The 19,571-nt window shown below is 35.8% G+C and overlaps 1 protein-coding gene across 3 annotated transcripts in view; it reads right to left on the bottom strand.

Moving 5' to 3' along the window:
• Positions 1-19,571, bottom strand: part of MICU3 (mitochondrial calcium uptake family member 3) — a 93,530-nt gene that overhangs the window by 11,318 nt on the left and 62,641 nt on the right. For all 3 annotated transcript variants that reach the window (XM_081220779.1, XM_081220778.1, XM_081220780.1), the window contains 3 exons: positions 13,522-13,617; positions 7,386-7,486; positions 6,718-6,889 (listed from right to left, as the gene is read on the bottom strand). In XM_081220779.1, coding sequence (XP_081076905.1) covers positions 6,718-6,889; positions 7,386-7,486; positions 13,522-13,617 — 369 coding nt within the window. The remainder of the gene's footprint in view (positions 1-6,717; positions 6,890-7,385; positions 7,487-13,521; positions 13,618-19,571) is intronic.

Genomic DNA, 19,571 nt, shown 5'->3' with positions numbered 1-19,571 from the left:
CATTACTAGCAGACCTGTCCTACAAGAAATGCTAAAGGGAGCCCCTCAGGCTGAAAAGACAAGAAACTAGATAGCAACTCAAAGCTATATAAAGAAATAAAGAATTCTGGTTAAGGTAAAGGTAAAGGTGATTACATAGATAACACTTCATACTCACTAGGATGGCTATAATTTATATATATAGCAATTCCACTCTAGGTATATACCCAAAAGAACTGAAAACTGGTATTCAAACAAAAAAATACATGTACACACATATTCATAGCAGCATTATTCACAATACCCAAAGGGTGGGAAAAGCTCACATGGCTATGGGCAGATGACTGGATAAACAAATAGTGGTATATACTTGCAATGGAACATTATTCAGCCATAACAAGGAATGAAGTACTGACAGATGCTACAATGTGGATGAACCTCAAAAACATTATGAAAGAAGGCAAACATGAAAAGTCACATATTGCCTGATTCTTTTTATATGAAATAGCCAGAACGGTTAAATCCACTGAGAGAAAAAGCAGACTGATGGTTACCAGAGGCTGGGGGGAAACACTTAATAGGTACAGGGTTTACTTCTGGTGTAATGAAAATGTTTTGGAAATAGACAGAGATAGTGGTTGTACAACATGTGTATATACTAAATGACACTGAATTGTTCAGCTTAAAATGGTTAATTTTATGTTACATGATTTTTACCTCGATAAAATTTGAAAAAATCAAAAGACTAGAATGAGGAAAAGATAAACTTGAAAAAGCCAAAAAAATCATCAAGACAAATTATCATCCAAATTAAAACGACCATTTAGAAAACATGTGCTTAAGAGGACCTCAGGAATATAAACTATGTTTATTCTCAACACAAAATTCATACTCATATCATAAATTAAGTGTGCTATTTAGATCAGTAACTGATCTAAATAGCAAATACATAACAACTTTTAGAAATATATAAACAACTTTGAAAGATTGAGGGAAGTGTACCATTGTGAAAAAAGCAGAAAATTCTAACTCTGAAATTTACTGGCTGAATGAATATATATATATTCATTAGAAATATATAAACAACTCTGAAAGATTGAGGGAAGTGTACCATTGTGTATATATAAACAACTTTGAAAGATTGAGGGAAGTATACCATTGTGAAAAAAGCAGAAAATTCAAACTCTGAAATTTACTGGCTGAATGACCTAATAAGGTAAGTCTCTTAAATCTTTCTGAACATCAGTGTCCTCAAAGCTTAATAATGATAATTTTATTACTTTCTTGTTAATATTTACATTACGTGGTTATGATGAGAAGCCCTCTTCCCTTCCCTTCTACAGTCTCTATCTACATTCTCTCCTAGATAAGTTCACCTGGTCCCATGGTATTTAACATTTTTTAAGTCATTTATCTTATATGGCAATATATTCACCTGTTCAAAATTCAAAAGGCACAAAAGAATATACAACACAAAATCTCCCTTTCTCCCACCCTTGTCACCTAGCTATGTAGTTCCTTTCCTTGGAGGAACCAATGTTTTTAGTTCTGTGGGTCCTTCTAGAATTAGCATAGGCTATCTTTTTAAACAAATGGTAGTATACTATATACAATGTTCTAAGTTGTGTTCTTTTTCATTTACTGCATCTTGGAGATCATTCTATATTAGTACATAAAGAACTTTCTTAGTCTTTTTCCATCTGCACCTTTTCCCATTCTATAGTTACATCATAATTTATTTAACCAGCAACTTACTGCAAGAGGTAGTTTCTGGTATTTAACCAGTATGTTACTGAAAGAGGCAGGTAGTTTCCAATCTTTTGCTACAATGCTATAATAAATAACTTTGTATATATCTACCATTTCATATGAGTGAATATATATGTAGATAAAAGTCACAGAAACAGAAAAGCTTTAAGTTCCACATCTTTAAATATTATCTATCAATTCATTTGACAGGGGTTCTAGGTGCTGCGGATATATGAGTGAATAAAAAAGATAAAGACACCAGCCTTCCTGGAGTTTATGTTCTAGTTAGGGGAGACAGACAACAAATAATAAAAATAAGTAAATATCAATACGATTATTTATCCAGATAAACAATGAAAAATAAAAAGTAAATTATATGGTATGTTAGAAGACGATAAAGCTATGGAAATAAAAACAGATTAAGGGAAGAAGGAATAGGGAATGCCAAGGGAAAGGGTTATAATTTATCCACTAGATTATTACTTACATAGTAAGTTACATATTATTTATATAATAGGTGAGTCTTCATATATTAGGTTGGAAGGGTAGGCCTCACTGAGAAATAACATAGTGAGCGACATACACAGCATATCTAAGAGAAGAGCATTCTGGGCAGAGAAAAGAACACACACAAAACCCCTGAGACAGCAGACTGCCTGGTATTTGAGAAACAGTAAAGTAGCCAGTGTGGCTGGAGCAGAGCGAGGGAGAACGGCAGGAAGTGAGGTCCGAGGTAATGAGGGAGCAGCCTGTGCAGGCCTTGGAGGCCACTGTAAGGAGAAAAATGGGGAGTTACTATAAGATCTGAATCATGGCACAAAGCACTTCCTTAAATGATGAATGGGGAGCGGATGGCAGGGAGGCAAAGCTGGAGGCAGAGAGGTGACTTAGGAGGCAACTGACCTGGGTGGTAGCACTGCAGGTGGCAAGGAGTGATCAAATTCTGACAGAAGCAGTGTCAGGAGGATCTGTGATGGATTGTACGTAGAATGAGAGGGAGAAGTCCAAAAATTTTGGCTAGAACGACTAGGAAGAATGGAGTTTCCATTAATTCAAGCAGGGAAGATGGCACATGGAGCAAGATTTTGGGGGGATGCTCAGGAGTTTAGTTTTGCAACTATTAAGCCTGAGATGCCTATTGGATACTATTGGAGATGCTGAGTAGGCAGTATGAAGTAAAAGACTGAAATTCAGGGGAGAAGTTTAAACTGGAGACACAATTTGGAAGTCTATACACCAAAAGTAGTCCTGATTGCACCCGTGAATGCTAGGGTCACATATCCAACTGCCTGCAGAATTTCTTCAAGTGGATACCTCATAGGAATCTCAAATTTAACTTGTCCAAAATAAAACCATTAATTCTTTCCTAATCCCAAGCTTGTAGTCCTGCTTAGCTCAGTAAACGGCAGCACTGTTTCACCATGTGGTTCAGGCCAAAACCTAGGAGTTCTTCATGATTCTTGTTCCATCATACTGCAGTCTAATCCAGCAACATGTTCTATCAGCTCTACTTTTCAAATGATCCAATATCTGACCACTCTTCCCTAGTTTCACCCTGGTCCAAACCATGCTCATCTCTTACCTATACTCCTATTAGAACAACATCCTAACTTGCTTTCTTCTTTCAAACCTGGGCCAACTGAAGTCTATTCTGTACACACCAGCCACGATGATCTTTTGAGATGTGAATCAGGTCATATCTGGCTCATGAGTTAGATCAGATTTGAGTGTCACAGTAGACAGCAAATACTCACTGAATAAATACTTGTTGAATGAACAAACAAGACACCTATGTTCTAAAACAAGATTGGCAAACTTTTTCTATAAAGGGTCAGAGAATAAATATTTTTATTTTTGCAGGTTATATGGTGCGTGTTGTAACTACTCAACTCTACTGTTATAGCACAAAAGGAGCCAGAGACAATCCATTAAGAGAATGAGCGTGGCTATGTTCCAATAAAACTTCATTTACAAAAATAGGAAGTAGGTAGTTTACTTACCACTGCTTTAAAGTTTAAATACTACAGTAGCTTACCATCACTCTTAGAATCACTATTAGAATAAAATCTAAACTCCTTATTTTGGCCTACACGGTGCTCTGAGACCTGACCCCTATCTATCTCTCCTCCATCTCCTACTATTTCCCCTTCACTGACTTTACCCTTTTGGCAATTTCTCAGATAAAGGAAGATTTTTCTGTCCCCAGGCCCTTAGTATTTGCTGTTTCCTCCGCCTGGAATGTTCTTCATCCAGATCTTGGCACAGGTCATTCCTCACAGCCTTTCCTCAAAAGCTACCTGATTGTCTATCTTCTTTTCTAGTCCTCTTCATAATATTTATCATTATCTGAAAAGATATCATTTACTATTTTTCCTTTACTTGTTTATTGTATCTCTCCACTAAGATGTGTTTCCATGAGAGAAGGATTTTGCTTATCTTGTCACTTTATCCATGGTGGCTACAATAAGGCCTAGTAAACAGCAGATGTTTAATATCTGTTAGATAAATGAATGGAAATGAAAGTATTTTAGAAATGTAAAGTGCTATTTAAGTACTACTACTTGTTATTCTTTTGAGAGAAGAGGGTGGCAGGTGAAAAGATGGTAAATACCGAAGTAGGGTGTGTTAGGAATATCACTGGCTTAAGAGTCTTGGGTTTGAATCCTTGGGCAACTATCTTAAGTACCTGAGAGCCTTAGCTTCCTCTTTTCTAAAAGAAATTTATCGGCTTCCCTGGTGGCGCAGTGGTTGAGAGTCCGCCTGCCGATGCAGGGGACACGGGTTCGTGCCCCGGTCTGGGAAGATCCCACATGCCGCGGAGCGGCTAGGCCCGTGAGCCATGGCCGCTGAGCCTGCGCGTCCGGAGCCTGTGCTCCGCAACGGGAGAGGCCACAACAGTGAGAGGCCCGCGTACCGCAAAAAAAAAAAGAAATTTATCAGTATCTGGAAGGTTGTTCTAATGATTGATGAGATAATGCAAAAAAAAAAAATCAGTGAGAATCAATGCTGGTTCACTTGCCATATTTTCCTTTTCTTACTGTAATGATTTGTTACATTTAAGATACCTCTATCAATTAGAAGTTTTCAGAAGCTGAATTTAACTTAAAAGAAAATTTTTTATTTTTTGGCTGTGCCACACGTCTTGCATGACCTTAGTTCCCTGACCAGGGATCGAACTCGGGCCACGGCTTGCATGACCTTAGTTCCCTGACCAGGGATCGAACTCGGGCCATGGCAGTGAAAGCACATAGTCCTAACCACTGGCCTGGCAGGGAATTCCCCTCCCCCAAACTTTTTATTTTGAAATAATTTTAAATGTAAAAAATCGGTGCAAAAACAGTACAAAGAGTTCCCTAAACACTTCACCCTGGAATTGATTTTTTTGAATTTCAGATTTTTATAAGTTTCCAGTGGATAAAAGAAAAAAAAGCATATTCTTCAAGGCCCTAAATAATACACTCGTAGCTTGACAAAATAGTACAATTTCTGATATTTATTTTTAGGGAAGTGTCTATGAATTGGAAAAAATTTACTTCAACATGTAAAACAGATAAAAGACCCCTAAGTGATTACATAAACTAAGTCAAATGCATCAAGTCCTTTTCTTCTCATTCCGTAGGGGACCTGCAGAATTGTTAGCACCGTCACAGTGTATCCACTTTAAACGAAGTCAAACTGTTTGCAAGTTTTTCTTGGATAGATTAACTTGATCCTTCTACAAACACAAATAGAAGGCAATATACCCAAAACATCCCATGCTTGAAGGGGTACTTGTAACACCAGTTCTATTTGGTTGCAGTGATGCACTCAAATACCACTAGATAATGCAACTGCTCAGAATTGCTGACAAAACATTTGCTACTAAACAAATAGACAATCAGTTGTCCCAGGTTCTTAACCATTCATGCCATCCAAACTCTTTGAAAAACCTCACTTCAACTACCGATAAGATCACTCACTTGTCAATAGCCGTCTTCTAATGACCTTTTATTAAGGGTATTATAGAAATGAATAAAGTGTGACTGAAATGATGTCACTATAAACTGTTTTATATGAGGTGATGTTTACATAGTAGTCAAAGCTTATAGCTCAGCAGAATTCTCTTGAAAAGTGATATCCATAATGTGAATAAAACAACTGTTAATAACCTTAAAGGTTTTCAGCATGTCTAAGAAAAATATGGATATCTACCCAGAATTTTATTTTTTTATTTTTTTTATTTTTTTTATTTTTTATTTATTTATTTTTTTTTGCGGTACGCGGGCCTCTCACTGTTGTGGCCTCTCCCGTTGCAGAGCACAGGCTCCGGACGCGCAGGCTCAGCGGTCATGGCTCACGGGCCCAGCTGCTCTGCGGCATGTGGGATCTTCCCAGACCGGGGCACGAACCCGTGTCCCCTGCATCGGCAGGCGGACTCTCAACCACTGCGCCACCAGGGAAGCCCCTATTTTTTTATTTTTTAAAAAAATTATTATTTATTTATTTTTGGCTGTGTTGGGTCTTTGTTGCTGTGCATGGGCTTTCTCTAATTGTGGAGAGTGGGGGCTACTCTTCGTTGTGGTGCGCGGGGTCTTCTCACCGCGGTGGTTTCTCTTGTTGTGGAGCACGGGCTCTAGGCACGCAGGCTTCAGTAGTTGTGGCTCATGGGCTCTAGAGCACAGGCTCAGTAGTTGTGGCACATGGGCTCAGTTGCTACGCAGCATGTGGAATCCTCCCAGACCAGGGCTTGAACCCGTGTCCCCTGCATTGGCAGGCGGATTCTTAACCACTGTGCCACCAGGGAAGTCCCAACCCAGAATTTTAAATTAATTCATTTTAAAGTTTAGCCAGAGTGCTTAAGACACAGAGGAAAGAAGGATGGAATATATCCAAAGAATCTATTAATCCACAGAGGAGCAAAAGAACTAACAGAAGCACAATATATTTTACAGACCTATACAATTACAAGATAATAATATATGTAACAAAATAAAAATGGGGGTTAGATACCTTTTCTTCAGGTATACTATAACGCACATTTTCCAAAAATACTGATGTATTTTCCACATTTGTGTATCGTAAAAGAATATGAGCAAAATCTTCTTCACTGATAGTATTCATCCCATTAGAGTAGGAAAGGAATTCTATTTCTAGAACTTCTGTTTGGAGGTTATCCATGAATCTATGACAAAAATACATAAACAATAAGATAAATGAAGAGTGATGGTAACAGATGGTACTTAGCCTCTCAGGACTTTGGCTTCTTCATCTGTAAAATGGGCATAACAAGAATATCTTGCAGGGTAGTGATGAGACTTAAAGGAGTTAATGTGCCCTGCCTTGTGTTTACTGCAGCAAACACTATATACATGCCTATTATTATTATTACTGCAGCTTACCGAGACTGAGGAATTGGTAATATTCCTTCTTCTGAATATATAGGAAATAATCAATCCAGATAGCTGGATATTTTTCATCATTCAGTGACTTCCTGTTACATTTATCAATAGAACTACCGGAACACAAGCACTGACGGGAGTGGATATTTGTTACAGAGTATCTTTAGTTAAGATGAAAGCAGCAAAGAGGTGAGTGTCACTGCACTAAATGATTCCTAAAGACCTTCCTGACTTTAGCATGTTAACATTTTTCAATACAAATATAAAAATTAAGCTCACCTATAAAAATCTTCAAAGTTGAGCTCAGCTTTTCCTTTCTTTCCAAAAAAGTGTACAAGAAGGGTAGTATCTGTTACTAAGTTTGTAATGTCATCAGCACGCTTTAAAAAAAAATCACAATTTAAAGGTTAGCTGCAATAAAACAAAACAGAATAGAGATATCCAATATCCCCCAAATAACACAAATACATTAACATTAGAATGAAAAGCAGAAGGATGTATTAATACATGCCATTATAGTTAAAAAGAAGTTCAAAATTTGAAAATAGAAATACATATGAAATTGATGTTTATCTTCAAAAAACTTAAAGTTATGATTATATTAAGAAGTCTTCAACCTCAAATTGTGCATATAGGGTATCTATAGTTTAAATGATCTAAAATAGTTAAAATCCTTTAGTGATCATCAAATATTTTATTTTTATTTACTTTGGATTTTCCTAATCAACCTGAAAAATTCATGCATTTAGGATGTCCAAAAGAGGTAAATTCCTCAGATTATTGAACATATAGGGCTGACAAAAGAATGGCTTCAAGCTTCACAAGATAGTTTCCTTGAACCATGATTCTTCCCTATTGTATTCTTATCCATGATACTTTAAATAGAAGATACTGTATTTTGAAACAGAAACTACAGTAATATTACCTTGGAATTTATATCATCTATAATTTTTTCCAAAGAAAAGTCTTACATTATTCTTTGAATGGATAAGAAATTAATTCCAGAGGATTTTCCCTTCCCCATTCAACTTGATAAACAAGTTCCAACAAATGTATTCTTAAAATAGCTTAATTATAGTCCTTATAAAATTTAATGGCCTGAGAAAATCTTCCCTCTTTAATGTAGCTTTATAGGTTTCCTTTTGCTTCCCTCCTTCCCATCCCATTCCCTTTCCTTCCCTCTTTCTCTTTCCTTCCTTCTTCACTTGGCCATTAACTCATACCTATCTTATAAACTCAGTTACAAAAATAATAAAATTCAAGTGATTATAACCTCTCCCCATGTATTATCCTGGGAAATGTAAGAAAAAGTAAGAGGTTAAATAATAAGTATCATTTTCTATATTTAAAAAATAGCTGCAAATGTCCATCTAAAGGTACATATTTGAAACTATTACTTCTTGACCAGAATCATGATACCACTCCATAGAAAACATAAGAAATAGAAAATATATACTTCTCTTCAAAGCATCAGTCGTCTTCCATGTTCCCTGATATAGTCTCATCTTACCCATGTTCCAAACACTAAATCTGGTAATCTTTTGATTCCTGATAGCCCCCTTCCCAATCTTTCATGAAGATAGCCATTTTTATCCTCCATAACATTTGTTGGGTCTTTATTTCCCTTCTCCCTAGACCAAATATTATTCTTCTCTTGTAACGACTAGAATGGAGTTATAGAAGACTACATCTTCTGATAGGCTTTTTCCCCTCCAACATGCCCTATTTTAATCCATGAAACTATTTTTCTAAAGTGATCTTTCTGCTACATGGATTACTCATGTCTCTGTTAAAGACTCTTTAAATCATGTAGGGTATCTTCTACTTTAAATTATCTAAAATTGTTGAGATTCTTTAGTAATCACCTATGTAGTCTATATTTGTAATTTAGTTTGGATTTTTCTAAATAATCTCTAGAATGTAACCTCCTAATAATTGATTTGGACGATCTGTACTACTTCTTATTTGAGTTTGCTGACAAGTTCCAAGTATTCTCAGGAGCTGGAATAACCGAGAAGTTCCCTGTAATATAACCAACACCTTTGACCTGATAGTGGTTTGATCTGATCACTTGGGGAAAAACGACACAGCCAGGAAGCCAGGTGTCACGTACTGTCTTTTAAATATACCTTCTTGAACAAGCTTATTATGAGTGTTGAGGAATATTAGTGGTGCCAGTCTTTCAAGGCCCCCTATGTGACAAATTAGTGTAATTTTTGAGTAGTGCTCAAAAGGCACTACTATTATACTTTCACCAGTAGCTTTAAATTGAGAAGGTAGACTGATGTAATGGAAGGAGGACAGGATTTAAAATCAGAAGACCTGAGTTCACTGACTTCTTTGATTGTCAGCTCCCTTATCTGTAAAATGGGAAAAACCCTATCTACAATAACCATTTTCAGGATAAGGTTAGAATATGAATGTAAATGAAAATATATACATGTTCTTATTGGTAGTCATAAGATGCTTTGGACAAAAGCATTAAGACCTTTGTGGGGGGAGAAGGTAGCTTGTTAATTATAGACATTCTTTTGTGATCGTGTATAATCAAACCTAATCAGTTTATTATCCAAGGAACAGCTTAATTTAGTAGGGGGAGGAAATATTTGAGAAGGCATGCCTAAATGGACCATGATAGTGGAGGCTCAAGCCAATCAGAGGTCAGCATGAAGAACTGGGGTGTCCATCTGGAAGCTACAGTGATGGAATGTGGAAGAGGGGCAAAGGGACTAAGAAGAGGAGCAGGGATAAGGTTTGAGAACAAGTTGCTACTTCACAAATGAGCAGTAGCGAGGTGAGCAAATAGGATGATGGACTCAAGAGTGAGATTTCTGGTTTGAATTGTGACTTTTTTCCTCATTAGTTAGGTGACCTTGGGGAAGTTAATCTCACTGAGGATACAGTTATCCTCAGGAACAACCACAGCACTTACCCTAAAGGGCTGTTGTGAGGATTAGATAACTCATGTTAGTCAGCACTATGACTGGCATGTTGTAAATGTTCAATAAGTGTTAGCTATTATTATCTATTTCTGACAAATCAGTATATTCCAAGGAGTTGAAAAGGGACAAGACAGAAAATAATGTTGGAGCTTAATGCAAAAAAATATTTTTACATGGTATACTCTTACTTCTTTTGTGTTATTGAAACTATACATATATGTTATATAGATCTAAAAAAAATGCCTTAAAATGAGAGGATACAGGAACACCAAAAGTTAGAGAACCCTGATAACATAACTATGGAGTGTTTTCCTCCAGTGTTGTCATGTTCCTTACCTCGAGACATAATACACTGAAATGAGGTGGCTTTGTTTTACTCAGGTTTTAAATAATGACCTCATTCGGCCAGTTTTTCTCATGCCCATTGAGCAGAGCAAATCTTCATTTACAGTCTTTCATCATCGAAATCTTATTAGACTTAGGTTGCTCTTATCCAGATAATCCAGACCCACAGAGGCATAATCAACAGTTTGACATTAGAGAGAAAAATTAGAAAATGGAAATGGTGAAAACCTGTTCCCCCCATTCAGTGAAACAGAGTACTGCGGGGAGTCATTGAAAACTATACCAGTGTCCTGGGTATCCTAACAGTGTTATATAACTTAAATCACAGGAGAGTTGAGACAAAAATAGAGACTTTATCCCTTTGATTCTTGTGCTCATTGTTAAAATAAAATGAATTCAGGTGTTTTCATTAACAAAGCGAGAAAAAGCCACAGAACCCCATGAGAGGCCATTGTCTAACTTTGTTTTGATTAAAAATTATTTTAAATGATTTCATCAAAAATGGAATAAACAATTTAAAAAACGTGCATAAAAATATATCAAGCTATTAAAGAGTTTTAAGAAATTCTTTCAATATATTTTTATTGATTACTATATGATAATAATCTTATCAAGCTCTACTCATGGGCTGGAGGAAATCGTCAAACTCTTGATGTGTTAGGACGGTTTTAAATAACCTACTGAAACTTATTAAGGGTTAGTAAAGTTTAAAGCAGATAAGAAAAAAATTTAAATTGCATCTGTAAAGCTCAAAACAGTTTTTGTAATTCTGGTACTCACAGACTGTATTCAATAGCTGCATGATAGACATATTGTACTATGAATTTATTATCTATTATTTTGGTTAGAAAGTGGTATCAGCTGTGGTATTCAAATGTTCATTATAACATGGTTTTACTACCACTGAAAAAAAATTTATGGTTAGAAATAGCTCTGGAATAAGAATATGAGAGGCTAATGTCAAATTTACCTACATTATGTAAAGAGAACTGCTTTATCTCAATATTTACATTTTAAATATAAGAGAAACAAAGAAAGACAAATAGATTTCTAAGCTTTCTTTCTGAACTAATTCGAATCCTGAAGTACTGACAGTATAAACAATTCAATGTTTCACTGGCATCAGTAGTAACCTATAAGGAATTATAATGAGTTGTAATTTAGCTACAGCTAATTCTCAATTATCTTCTCCAATGTGGGAGGGCAGTAACAGAGATGATCCCCCAATAATTATTTTACTTGGAAACACAATATAAGTTTTGTTTTCTTTTCTTCTTTTTCTTCGTACTCCTCTATCAAATTTATTTTCACGATGTTTGAGTCAATTCATTAATTGATTTAGCAGCTTATGATTATAGTGTGGATTGATTACAGGTAATGGTTTGCTAGTGAACTGGCTCTCTGGGAAAATAAAAAAAGCCTGATTTGTAGGGTTTGCCAATGTCTACGGTAGTAACACGCCTATCATGGTCAGTCTGAAGGTACCAACGGAATGGCATGGAATGCTGAGTTGGGAAGAGATGTGCAGAACTAGCTCGGGGAAGCTGTAAAATCCAGCTCCAGCACACATCAGACGGAGCAATAAACATCTTCAGAAGATCTTACGCAAATCTTATATAAGATCTTTGAGTATATGTAAGAGCTGCCTGGTCTTCTGATATTACCAAGATTTAAATTAAATTTCACGTATAATAAGCAGGTTGTGCCTAACTGTGAGAACTTCTAGCAGAGTTAAATGGGACTGAAGATCAGGTGGAGGCTGAGAGGTGGACAGCCTATGGTGGGAAGAGACAGCCGGACACGACTGCTAATTTGAAGCCGGGCACAGCAGGCTTGCAGGGACTCCAAGGACTAGTGGCCCCCATTGCGCTTACTTTTAGGCACTGACTACTATATGCCTACATAAATGGTCACAGAATTAAGCACTTCTAAAATATGTGTAAATGGACTATCTACTAGCACTTTATGCCTAAAAATAGCTAAAATTTAAAAGGTAATTTTTAAAGATTAATAATTGCTGGTCATAATTACATCATATTTATATATCACAGACAGACTATATATAGGGCAGAATGCTTTATTTGTTTTAGGACTTTAAAGTTGTGCACAAGTGACAAAATTAACATTTACAAGTGTTTGCCCTGCTCTGGAGGTGTCCACTGAATAACACTGTATATGTGGGTAACAGAATTCATTCCAGTTTACTTCTCTAGATATTTTTAAGTATAACTTTTAAAAGTCAAACTTTAGAAAAAGAAACGAGAAGCCAACTTTCAAGAGAAAAAGATAATGAAAAAATACAGCTCTTGGTATTTACGGAAAAGTCCTTTGTGGTAAGCCAGACAGCCATCTCTAATAAAGTTCTTAAAAATTCTTAATAGGGAACATAGAAAAGTATTTAATCTACAAGACACAGCCCGTCTTTTAAAATGACAAATCCCTATTAACAGTGCCATAATGAGAGTGGGGTGGTGGGAACAGTCCACCTGAGTGCAGCAAAAAGGTATGTGTCTCTATGGAATTCGAAAACAATAAAGAATGATATAATGGTCAGTCTACTTTTAATTTTCCACACACTGGCAATCCTAACCAACGTCAAGGTAAAATGTCCTCTCTTCCCTGACTGACTGCTGTTAGCACACCTCCCCCATGCCCACCCTTGGTAAGCCACTTGCTATTAATGTTAGGAAATTTGATTGTAAATCTACCATAACTCTAAAGCATTAGCTATCTTTTAACAAGTTAGAAGTTTCAGCATTTCATGTAACATTGCAAATTATAAGGTTAAAAGATTCAGTGAAACTATAAAATAGTATTTTCAAATTTCCTGAAAGTGACCTTTAAGTGAAAAAGAATAGTATTTCCTTTTAATTAAGTTGGAAAGTCATGTTTTCTACAAGAAGCAAGTGGATTTACCATGGACTATTACAGGTGACCTTGCCGCCCCTGCCAGCACAGTTGACATATTCAAATATACAGATTTATATATAGGAATTATTGCTTTACTGGAGAAAAAGAGAAAATATAAAATATATTTTTGGTTTCATCGCTGTGACTCGAAAATGAAATGAGGACTAGATTAACAAAATGGCAAATAGTACAAGGACCTGGTTGAGGTTTAATTATACCTCTGCGAGGTCTGAAAAGAGTGCTTGGCTTGTATTACGTCTCAGTGTATCCCAATAGCTTCTGGAGACAAGTTCCTCAGCATCTGTTTTAAGTACCTGTAGAAGTTTTAAGAAGCACAACTGAAATCTAAAGAATAGGCAGAAACAATGATAATTTATACAGTTTAAATCTCTTCTAGCCAACCTTGAAAAGAAAACACATTAGCTTACCTTTTTTGTTTTCTGCTGCACACAGCAGTATCATATTACATCACTGGTAAACCCAGGGCATTTTCAAAGGTGTAATGGTATATAACCACTATTTCTAAGTACAATGTGGCTTTGTCAATAAGAATCACATTCTTCACCCCTGCCCCATGCCCTTCTAATGAAACATACATAACTTCTAAGAAAGTGTGAAATAAAAATTTTATTCACATCTTGTGTGAAGTAAATTCATTTGGAGAAGATTTTGGTAATTTTATAGCAACCTATAAAAATTAAGCTTAATTTAAAAATGAATCATTGTTCGTTAGCATATATTATGTTAGTGCATCAAAGAATCAAAATGACCATATCCATACTTTAGAGAAACTAAATTTAAATTAATTGAAAACTTGTCCAAAAAAATATGCAAGTTTAAGGCAAACCACTCAAAGCTGATCAGGGATTTGGTGTCTATTGTAAATAGATCAGGAACTTTCTGATCTATTCCAAGGACAGAGCAATAGCTTCTACCTCGGTACAGGCCAGGCCAAAGCAGGCGATATCAGAATTAAGACGTGTCGTCTAATCTTTACAGGAAATGTAGAACTACAAGCTTAACTTGGGTCTCTATAAACAAAAATAATTAAATGTGGTTTCTTTCAGGATTTACCAGGGAAGATTTCACAGATTCTCAGGCTTGGTCTTCTTTGGGTTATTGTGAGAAGAAAATGCTGCACGATGAATTTAGGAGTGAGTGGCTGGTGATGAGAGAATTCTTATTTGTGTGTGCGTGTTAGTTTTCAAAAGTCCAGTGCCACTAATAAAATGATAAGCATCTGGGAATTATTTCAAAGATCTGTGTTTTAATTCATTATTATGAACTAGAAAACACTGCCTACTGCCCATATTTTAATAAACTCTTAATAAAATGTTAATAATAAAGTAGTATTAAGCAGGAATCACTTATATAACATAGATGTATTTATTACCATAAGTGTAAATGTGGCAATGTGGCAGAGAATCTACTCGTCACCCCCTTTAGTAACTAAATAAGCTGTAACCAAGTAAAATTAACTGAGTGTAGCACTAACACAGTTCATTTTCTTTTACACAGATATAGCAGAACCTCAATAAATGGTAACTAGATTAAATACTCTGTGAAGTTATCTAAATATTTTGAATGTGGATATATTTTTAAACTGTAACGTAGAAAGGCAGTATATAGTTAAGAAAAGGACTGTTAAACCAATCTAACTAGAAAATAAGGCTCACTACACTATTTTTAGGAGGGTAAGAGGAATCACTCGCTTGGTGAAGCCAGGCCTCTCCCCTACTTCCAACCCCTGGTCACCCTCACCCCTACCCCGCCCACACAGACTCTTATGACATTATTCATACTTACAACATATGAAGGGATAAAACTGGTTTGACAAACTATATTGACACGGACCTCTATAGGAAAAAATGTATGTTCTGAGCATAGAAAAGGGAGGGAGGGAGGGAGGAAGGAAAAGAGCAAGAGAGGGAGGAAGGAGGGAGCCATAGTGTGAAAAGTTCATGTACTGGAATCCTAACCCCCGAGGTGATGGTATTAGGAGGTGGGGCCTTTGGGAGGTGATTAGGTCATGAGGGCAGAGCCTTCAGGGATGGGATTAGTGCTCTTAGAAAAGGAGTCTGAGAGAGCTCCCTTGCCCCCTTCCACCATGTGAGGACACAGTGGGAAGGTGCCACCTATGAACCAGGAAGCAGGCCCTCATCAGCTGCCACAGTGAATCTGCTGGTTTGGTGATCTTGGACTTCCCAGCTCTCAGAACTATGAAAAATGATTATTCGTTATAAGCCACCCATTTTAAGGTATTTTTGTTATAGCAGCTCAAACAAAGACAGAAGGAAAGAAGGAAGGAAGTAAAATAAGGGAGAAAGGGAAGATAGAAGGAAGGAAGAAAAAGGAAGTTAGGGGAAAAAAGACCGATTTAGAGATGGGGCTCTATCACTGTGGTAAGCAGAACAGAGGCTCCCTGAAGTGGTCCATGTCCAGACAGGTAAGTACCCTATATAAAGTAAGGGTCTGAGAAAGGTTACACTCAGAGGTTAGGCAAACTAGGAAAAAAATCCCAAAATAGTAGCCCATAGAATCAGGCGGTAAACTGTCTTTGCTGTTAGTGATATTGAAAAACACAGAAAAATATAAACAAAAGAAAACTACATCTTTATAATCTGTCCCACTATGACAAGTGTGGACTGAGAAACCATAACCCGAAAATTGTAATTTAAAGTTACATGGGACTGCAGGTACCTGCAATGTATCACAGAAACAAACACACATACACAAGTCTTCCCAGGAAAAACACACCCTTAACCCAGCCCTTACAGAATCCACACAGATGCATTCCAACAAATACATGCTCATAATAGGAAATTACTAAATGCAAAAGAACGTAAGCCACCATAAGTAGGAACCAGCAGGAACAACAAACAATAGAACCAGAGCTGCAGCCTCCAGATATTGAAATTATTAGATATGGAATACAAAATAAGTTTAATAAGTTTCATATATGAAGTTGTATTTGACAGTACTTTTTAGGAAAAAGGGACTACCAAAAATTATTAGGCTGATTAGAAAAAAAAACCAAATAAAACTTCCAGAAATGAAAAATGAACTTCTGAAATTTAATATATTATATATAGCTAGAGAGAAAATCAGTGAACTTGAAGATAATATTAATAAACTATACAGAATGCAGTGTGAAAAGATTAAAAATATGGCAAATTAAAGAGGAGTTAAGAGACATTACAACATGAATATCTATCAAAGCTCTAGAAAGTAATATTAGAGAAAATGGGAAAGAGGCAATATTCAGAGACATATTGGCAGTGGGTATTCAAGAAATGATGAAAGCAAACAATCCTCATATTTAAGAAGCCCAATAAATTTCATGATAGATAAAAGCAAAAAGAGAGATAGACTGTAATAAAACTAGAATACCAAAGGCAAACAGAATCTTAAAAGCACCCAGAAAGAAAACAGATTGCCTACAAAAGAATAATAATTAGACCCAGAGTTCACTTTTCATTTTCATCAATAGAAGCCGGAAGACTGGGATGATACCACAATTTGCTGAGAATAAGTGTCAACCCATAATAATATATATAGTAAAATTCTTTCAAAATAACAGCATGTATACATATATCGAATCATTGTATTATACACCTAAAACTAATATAATGTTATATGCCAATTCTATCTCAATTAAAACAAACAAATGAATCCACAGAAACAGAAGAGGCTGGTAGTTGCCAGAGGCAGGTGGGAATGGTGGTGGTAGGGAAAGGGGTGAAGGCGGTAAAAAGGTGTGAACTACCAGTTATAAGATAGGTAAGTCTTGGAGATGTAATGTAAAGCATGGTGACTACAGTTAATAATACTGTGCTGTATGCTAGGAGTTGCTAAGAAAATAGGTCTTAAAGTTTTCATCACAAGAAAAAAAAATTGTAACTATGTGAGGGGATGGTATCAACTCAACTTATTGTGGTATTTTGTGGTAAGTACATATATCAAATTATGTTGTACACCATAAGCTGATACCATGTTATATGTCAATTATATCTCAATAAACTGGAAAAAAATAAAGGGAAAAAAAGAGATTTCCAGAGAGAGGGTTTTTTAAAAAATTTATTAGAAGATCATCACTTGAGGATATACTTTGTGAGTATAAGATTATGAGATTTAGGAAGGGGTGAGATTAAAGAGGGAAATACTGAGTAAAGAATAGCAAATATGTAAGTAATTCAAAACAAACATGAATGATACATATTTTAGAAGTCTAACTTGTGGGATTAAAAAAAGACAAGGGCAAACATTGTTCAATTTTAAGTACCCATGCCAGGAGAGGAAAGAACGGTATTAAAGAACTTTTAAACTCTATTTTTGAGAAAAAGAATAAAGATATGGCCTAATCTAAGACTTTATTATTTTAAGTATTCTTATTAAAATTTCAAAAATAACTACACAAAGAAAAGAAATATAGTGAACGTCTTCTAAACTCAAAATAAACCCAGGTAATGCCAGGGTTACCTCTTTTACCAGGTAACCCAGGTAAAAGAAAGTAAGAAAAGAGGAAAAAAAACAGTATATAGAATGGCTAAAATAAATCCAAATAAGTTAGTAATCACAGTAATGTAAATTGACTGAATTTTCCAATTAAAAAGCATCTATTATCAATCCAGATAAAAAGGATCCGATAAAATACACAAAATATACTTTTAAAAAAGACACATCCAAACTATAAGGAAAATGAGAGGTTGTAAATGATAAACCAGGCTTCTAGTAATGACAGACTAGAAAAAACACTGCCAATCTTCTCATTGAGAATAACTGAAAAATACTGGACAAAATATAATATAGATGTATCTTAAAGCATCTTAAAGACATTATTTGCCTTTTGTACTGTGTTGACTGGTACCAAAGCAATGGTGGGTAAAATTGCTGAAGCCTTAGTACAATGACAACACCAAAGACCAAAGTCATTACATTCTTCAGAAGTTGTCACATTCCTCAGTCATATACTCATATTTAAAAAAAAAGTTTCACTTAAGAATGTACTTGCTGAAGAATAAAACTCCTAATTGTTTTAATTTAATCTTTGAGCACACATCTTTTTAACATTTGGTGTGAAGGGAATCATGCATAAAGCACTTCTGTCTAATGAAGTACTGTGGTTGCCTTGAGAAAAAACATCTCTGCGGTGGTTTGTGCTGCAAGGTAGACTAGCCACTTTTTTCATGAACCATCATTTTTACTTGAAAGAACAACGGATACACAAACTATGGTTATTTAGACTTTGGTATGTGGCAGGCATCTTTTTGGAAGATGAACCAAGTGAGCCTGTTGCTTCAAGGGAAACAATTGATAGTATTTGTTGCCAAAACAATATACTGCAACAGATTGAAGACAGAAGCATCTGTGAGAAACCAGCGGTCTTCTACGAAGTCAGACATGAAAGAGATTTGCAAAGAATGTAAAATACCACTTTCCTCACAATATTTTTGACATTATTTTTCATAAAAAATGTTTATGGTAATGAGAGTTTTAAAAATTATTTTCAAATGTATTAATATTTATAAGTTTCTCAGTTTTAGTTTTTATATGGCAAAAATAGATGAATATAACAACATAAACAAAAGCTCTTTTGGATTCTCAATAATCTTCAACAATGTAAAGGGGTCCTGAGGCCAAAACATTTGAGCATTGCTGCTTATAGCAATAAAAGTGAATGAACTAGGACCAGATACAATAACGCAGATGAAGCTGCCAATCATGATGTTGAGTCAAAGAAGCAACACATAGAAAAACTCATTTAATATGATCCCATTTATATGAAGATCAAAAACGAGCAAAACTAAACTATATTGTTTAGGATACATAAGTAGGTCATAAAACCTCAAAGCAAAGCAAAGAAGTAATTGACATAAAAAGTCTTGATTGTGGTTATCTTTTGAAGGAGAAGAAGGGATTATGACTGGAGACATATGAAGGGGCTTCTTGGGGTACGGCAAAGGCAATGTTTTATTTCTTGATCTATATTATATAGTAAACTTTTATTGTTTTTTGTTTTGTTTTATATTTACGTTCTATCAGCAGTATATTTCTGAACTAAAATACATATTTAAAAAATCAGCAAGGGGCTTCCCTGGTGGCGCAGTGGTTGGGAGTCCACCTGCCAGTGCAGGGGACACAGGTTCGAGCCCTGGTCTGGGAGGATCCCACATGCTGTGGAGCAACTAAGCCCGTGTGCCACAACTACTGAGCCTGCGCTCTGGAGCCCGTGAGCCACAGCTGCTGAGCCCACTTGCCACAACTACTG

The sequence above is a fragment of the Mesoplodon bidens genome (assembly GCF_964165515.1).
Source record: "Mesoplodon bidens genome assembly, chromosome: 20".
Classification (NCBI taxonomy): Eukaryota; Metazoa; Chordata; class Mammalia; order Artiodactyla; family Ziphiidae; genus Mesoplodon; species Mesoplodon bidens.
Note: the sequence above shows the minus strand (reverse complement) of the source record. Positions and strands in the feature narration are given on the sequence as shown.